At 30.8% G+C, this 6,000-nt stretch overlaps 1 protein-coding gene across 1 annotated transcript; it reads left to right on the top strand.

Annotated features, from left to right (window-relative positions):
- The first annotated feature begins 3,638 nt into the window (after positions 1 to 3,638).
- On the top strand, positions 3,639 to 5,794 carry LOC140863920 (BTB/POZ and TAZ domain-containing protein 4). Its single transcript, XM_073267712.1, has 6 exons — positions 3,639 to 3,849; positions 3,937 to 4,232; positions 4,392 to 4,531; positions 4,618 to 4,924; positions 5,032 to 5,345; positions 5,422 to 5,794. Exons 2-6 carry the CDS (start codon positions 3,966 to 3,968, stop codon positions 5,546 to 5,548), a joined length of 1,155 nt encoding a protein of 384 aa, XP_073123813.1. The 5' UTR covers positions 3,639 to 3,849; positions 3,937 to 3,965; the 3' UTR covers positions 5,549 to 5,794.
- The last annotated feature ends 206 nt before the right edge of the window (positions 5,795 to 6,000 follow it).

The raw sequence follows: 6,000 nt of genomic DNA, 5'->3' as shown, positions 1-6,000 counted from the left end.
AAATATTTATATAAATCGAAATACATATAACACAATCAAATAATTTTTTCGTTTTTATAATAAACAAAACATTATTATTGCCAATACCTTCCATTCGTATGTGAAATTAATATAATCCGACGAATTAATTATGATTTAACATTATATAAAACAAGATTTTAACATATAATTATATAAAAAAAAGCATGTACAACATATCATTTTTTCTTTGTATTTATCGAAAAATCGGCTGACCAATAGACCAAAAAGATTTAATTGATTTTTAAAATTTATTTTTAGGAAAAAAAAATTTAAATAAAAAATTTTAAAAAAATGGATTCAGAGTCTCTGCCATCATGGCACAGCCATCTCTGCCAATATGGCAGAACTCCGATTGAATCCGGTACTCAAAGTTCCGGATTGTTATAGTTTTGTAAACTTTTAACAAATGTTTTATTTTTATAAATTTTTTATATTTTCATATTATTTTTTAAAAAAACCCCATTTTGTAATGGTCCTACTCGTGAGACTCCGTTTCGACAGTTCCTTGTAAAAAAATATTTTTAATTTTTTTAAAAATATATAAAAGGTTTTAAAAGTTATTTTTGAGATTTTGATAATAAATATGCGTCCGAACAATATTTCAATAAAAAATGTTTGTACAGTTAAAATTGTTGTTCTATTAAAAATGTTTGTACAGTTAAAAATAATTACAAAGATATTAGGGTAACTATTATACAAGAACATTATAATTATATTTTTTTCTCTTTTGTTTTTTTTATTTTTTTATGATTTATTACCGTTTTGACTTGCGTTTTATATTTTTAAAAATCAAAAAATAATTATTTTTTAAAAAAATTATACTTGGAGAACAGTTTAAAAAAAAACTAAATTCATAAAATTTTTACAAAAAATCTGGTTCATACACATAATTTAAGTTTTTTTTTCATTTGTAAAACACCAAAAAAAAATTAAAATACTGATTTTATTTTATTTTATTTGGATTAAATCACATAGTAAAGGATAATTAAGAATTTAATTGGATGGAAAGGGTTTTATACCAAAAAAATTAATTTGACGACGTAGTTAGGATATTCTCGGGGTGTGTTTACTTGGCTTGATAACCATATGATGAGCTTTTTAATCCAATCACATCCAATGTTTAATTTGAAAAAAAATCAATTCTCCTCAAATCTCAAGGCCCGTCATTCAACTCTTATTTCATGAGATATCTCATCCTTAATTACATAAGGTATAACATATCCTGAACAATATTTGTGGAAAAAAGTGTACAAAAATCCTAATCTACCCTTATTTAATTCCTTTGTTTCCTTCCCAATTTATATCTCTCTCTTTTACAATTCAGTTTATCAATTTTAACTATTTTAAAAAATACATATTTTATACCAAATAATTTTGATACGTAAAAATGACTCAATTATGAATCAATAATAATTTACAATATTAAAAAATAATCAAATCCAAATTATATATGAATACAAAATTACACATAAGATTATTTAACACAGATGGAGGATAAAACTGTAATTCGTTCATCAATCATTGTTTCAATCACAACATTAATAACTCAAAAAAGCATATTATTGTTTATCCATCATTATTTAACATCCTTCAAACTCATGTCAACAATCATAGTATGATTTATCACATGTAATTTCATCTCACTAAGTAAACACAGCCTCGAAATTTCGGACTGGATCGGATTAAATCGATTACCGGAGTGTAGGGTAAAAATTGAACCGGATCAAAACATAATTTGAATCAATATTTTATGTATTTTCTCAACAACTATGTACAAAAATAAGTTATTTGTTAAGAAAAATAATAAATTAAATAAATAAATTATTGGAACGGATTCAAATCAACCTGATTAACATGGTTCAGAATCCGTTTTCAAGAAATACAATCGGGTTTAACATGGAAAAATTGAAAAGTGTTTTTTAAAAACTCTTCCAAACACTACCTAAATTGATACAGAATTGATCAGATCCAATAAACATCATTAGAAGTTAGAACAGCATAAGCATTCGATTCTCAAACTAGCGAAGGCAGACACAAAAATTAGGTGAGATATAACAAGAGTTTTCATTTGACAAGAAACTTAGAACATTCCAAGGACATAAAGAAGTATTAAGATTATAAATTAATAATATGTGGCTTTGAGAAATTCCTTGCTCAATAATGAACTTTTAGATTATTGTTATTGTTATTATCATTATCACTCATTCTTTTTTTGTCCTTTAAAAAAAAATTTGTATTGGAAATGTTCATACGGCCCTTCGGCATTCCTAAGGCTACGCTAGATATATACGCTTTTGTGTGTATAAACTAAATTTTTTTTTGGGACAACAATTTGGTGTCTAAAATTTAGAGATTGTATGGGAATCGAGAATTTTAAAAATGATTTTTTAAAAGATTTTATTTAGATTAATAAAAAGGTTATTTTATTTTATTTTTTTTAGGTAGAGGCACTTTTTTTCTAGAGTTATGTTGCACGTACAATAAATGTTACTCATCACATTCGAAATTACAAAAGTATCTCAAATTCATTGATGGAAAGATTTCTCCATTAAATTAATTTTATGATTTCAAAAATAATGTGTAATTATGTGTAACCTTCACAATATATACTCCCTCCGTCTCATTTCTTTAGGCTACATTAATTTTTCTTTTCATCCGTCTCAAATACATATTCTAGTTTTTTTATTTAAAGTTATTTCTCATATTCTTTTACCAATATAATCCTATTAAATTAATATCATTTACTATTATTTATATAATTAAAACTTCATTAAATAAGGGCAAAACTTGGAAATACATTCCTAAAGTTTACTTTCTCAAATATTTTTTTTTTTAAATTTGTATGGAAACACACACTTGCTTATCACAATGGGACGGATGAAGTATAATATTTGTGTTTCCAATAACATTCGTCACCTAAATCGTGCAACATAACAATAATGTGGACTTAATAACTAATCAAGATCAAACAAAACATTTGATTATTGTGAAAAGAATTAATTATAATTAGACTCGTCTCAAAAGTTATATATAAATTATAATCAAGTTGTTGACTAAACGATCATGCCAAGATTAGAATCAATAATTATCTTAATAAAAATATGCCACTTGAACCTATTTAAAACATTTAATTTACATAGTTGCTAATTTGCTATAATCCATCACAATTTTTGATAAAAGGGACGGTTCAACATGTTTTCGATCATCTATCGTGTAAAAAATATCTTGTGAGATATTTTCATGGATTTTTTTATTGTTATTCATATTTATAATAAAATAATTTTTTTTTAGTAACTCAATTAAAAAAAGTATCTCATAAAAATTTACGGTGAAAACGTAGGACGTGAAATTTTTGTATTTTAAGAAAGGATACAAGGAGTCATACGGAACCCGCGGAGGACAACATATGAATGGGATAAGGTTACGAAAAGATCAGATTACACTCATCAAAATTTCTGGACGCGTTGACTTGGAACAGCTGTCGGTACACCCCACGTTTTCCATACAAAAAAAAAAAATTTAACGGTGTTAAGAGACTCGGGGCTGACACTCTTCCACCTCATCTCCTTATTATTCAAATCATCGAATGTCCCACAAACCATTTTATAAATATTGGCTCTCTTTGATCTCTCGAACTCTCCATCTTTTCGAATTTAATCTCTCTATCTCTATTATTAGAAACATTGCATTGCCAATCATCCCAATGTCAAAAGATTGTTGATTTAGCTTCTTGTTTAGAATTGACATTCTGGGATTCTTGAAAAGAAATAAGCAGTGGTGTTGTTGCTTCAAAACTAAATTAATATTATTGTCACAGAATTCAGAAAGGTGATCTTAAAACTTTTGTGTTGGAATACTGGGTTAAATCTCTTGAAAAAAAACGTGGCTGAAATGGTTTGTTTATATATCATACAGAGACAAATCCCGAGACTTGGTGACGAAAAATGGGACCTGGAAATGAGGAATCCCCGTCCAATTTGGAGAAGAAGAAGACGATGATTTTGCCTGTACCACCTCCGTTGCCTGTTCATTTGAATACGAGGTTTTATCAGAGAGGCCTCTCCACGTCAGGATCAAGAAACAGAGGCCATTGTTGTTCCTATAGCTCCATCGATGATCCCATGGATCGTCTCTTCGACCAAGCTTACAGAGCAGACGTTTCGATTTTGACCGATGATGGTGGGATCATCTACGCACACGCCAGTATTCTTGTAAGTTTCTTTTTTTTTTTTTTTTTTTTTTTTTCCCGGTGGAGACAAACAAATATGCAAACTTGCAATCATCCGTCGTTTGATTATTGGAAAATGGGTAAAAAAAAAAAAATTTGATTGATTGTTTTGGGAAATGTAATGTAATTTAATCTTATCCAGGGTAATGCCTCTCCGGTCTTCAGAAGCATGTTAAAGCAACAGAAAGGCCGAACGAGAGACAAACGCCTACGTTCGATATCGATCCGAGGAGTTCAACCTGAGGCAGCTCGAATTTTCATTAGATTCCTCTACTCTTCCTGGTAATAATCATCATCATTCAATAGTCAATACCAAGATGCATTTAAGATGCGTTTCTTCTGTAATTCGATACGATCTGCATTTGCAGCTACGAAGAAGGAAAAATGAAGGAATTTGCAATGCCATTGCTGGTTTTATCACACGCATACGTGGTGCCTCGGCTCAAGCAAGTATGCGAATCTTGGCTGGAGCAAAGATTATTATCCATCGAAAACGTAGTCGACATTTTCCAGCTTTCGCTTCTGTGCAATGCCCCTCGCCTCAGCTTAATCTGCCATCGTTTCGTTTTGAAGAATTTCAAATTCGTCTCGGCTACCGAAGGGTGGTATGCCATGAAAGAGAGCCATCCTGTGTTGGAGAAGGAAGTACTCGCCTCCACCATTGATGAGGACTTTGTAAGTACCGTTTGGGGTCGAAGATAAAACATTGATTAAATATTTATCTTCGTTTTATCCGATGTTTGTCTCAAGTTTTATAAAAGATTTTGTTTATGATTCTCCAGAGGCAAAAGGAGAGGACGAGGAAGGCCAATGAGAAGAAAATTTACGAGCAATTATACGACGCGATGGAGGCTCTGGTTCACATATTCAGAGATGGTTGTCGGACTATCGGTCCATTCAACAAAACCTTGCGAGACGATTGCGAACCTTGTGAGTACATGGCTTGCAAAGGGTTGGAAGCGCTGGTTCGCCATTTCGCGGGATGTAAGCTGAGAGGCCCAGGCGGATGCGTCCATTGCAAGAGAATGTGGCAAATCTTGGAATTGCATTCTAGGCTTTGTGTTGATTCGGATGCTTGCGGAGTTCCCTTGTGCAGGTGATGTATTGTGTTAAAGAACTAACTCTATGTACGCGATTCGGATGCTAACTGTTGAACTTGTGTTGTTTTACAGGAACTTTAGGCAGAGGAGAAGGAAGCAGAACAAGAAAGAGGAGATGAGATGGAGAATTTTGGTGAAAAAGATAGTGAGATCCAAGAGCATAAATGGAGCTCCATTCTTTGTGTTGGAATCCACATAGTTCAAAGCTTCGTTTATTGCTCTTCTAGTTCGAAAAGATCACCTTTGTCCATACATATGTCATACTAATTTGTAAACAAAGGATCCATTTTTTTTTTATAGATAGAATCAGAATGCGATTATCCAAAGATCATAAAGATTTAGCTCATTTTCAATGATGTCGAGTACTTATATACCTGATAATAAATTGATGGAATTGTGGCCCTAAAAGAGGAACCATTGGAAGGCCGAAATGTTAAACTAATTTTCGGTCTGGTTCGTTCTATTTTGTATGTATGGTGCGATTTAACTTGATGTATCCAAACATTATAAATATTTAGATAGTGTTTGAAAGAACTTCAAGAAAGCATCTTTCAGTTTTTCTTTCACAAAATTTCAAAATTATGTGCAGAAAAAAGCTTTTTAAAAGCTCTCTCAACGCTACCTTAATAATTATGCATTATGACTTGTGAG

The sequence above is a fragment of the Henckelia pumila genome, chromosome 4 (assembly GCF_033568475.1).
Source record: "Henckelia pumila isolate YLH828 chromosome 4, ASM3356847v2, whole genome shotgun sequence".
Taxonomy (NCBI): domain Eukaryota; kingdom Viridiplantae; phylum Streptophyta; class Magnoliopsida; order Lamiales; family Gesneriaceae; genus Henckelia; species Henckelia pumila.
This window is presented reverse-complemented; position numbering and strand designations above follow the sequence as displayed.

What these genes read in the sequence shown, in the direction of transcription:
- LOC140863920 (XM_073267712.1), top strand. Translation starts at nt 3,966, where the DNA reads ATGGGACCTGGAAATGAGGAATCCCCGTCCAATTTGGAGAAGAAGAAG. An exon ending in ACGCACACGCCAGTATTCTT is followed by an intron (nt 4,233 to 4,391) that starts GTAAGTTTCTTT and finishes AATCTTATCCAG; the next exon opens with GGTAATGCCTCTCCGGTCTT. An exon ending in AGATTCCTCTACTCTTCCTG is followed by an intron (nt 4,532 to 4,617) that starts GTAATAATCATC and finishes CTGCATTTGCAG; the next exon opens with CTACGAAGAAGGAAAAATGA.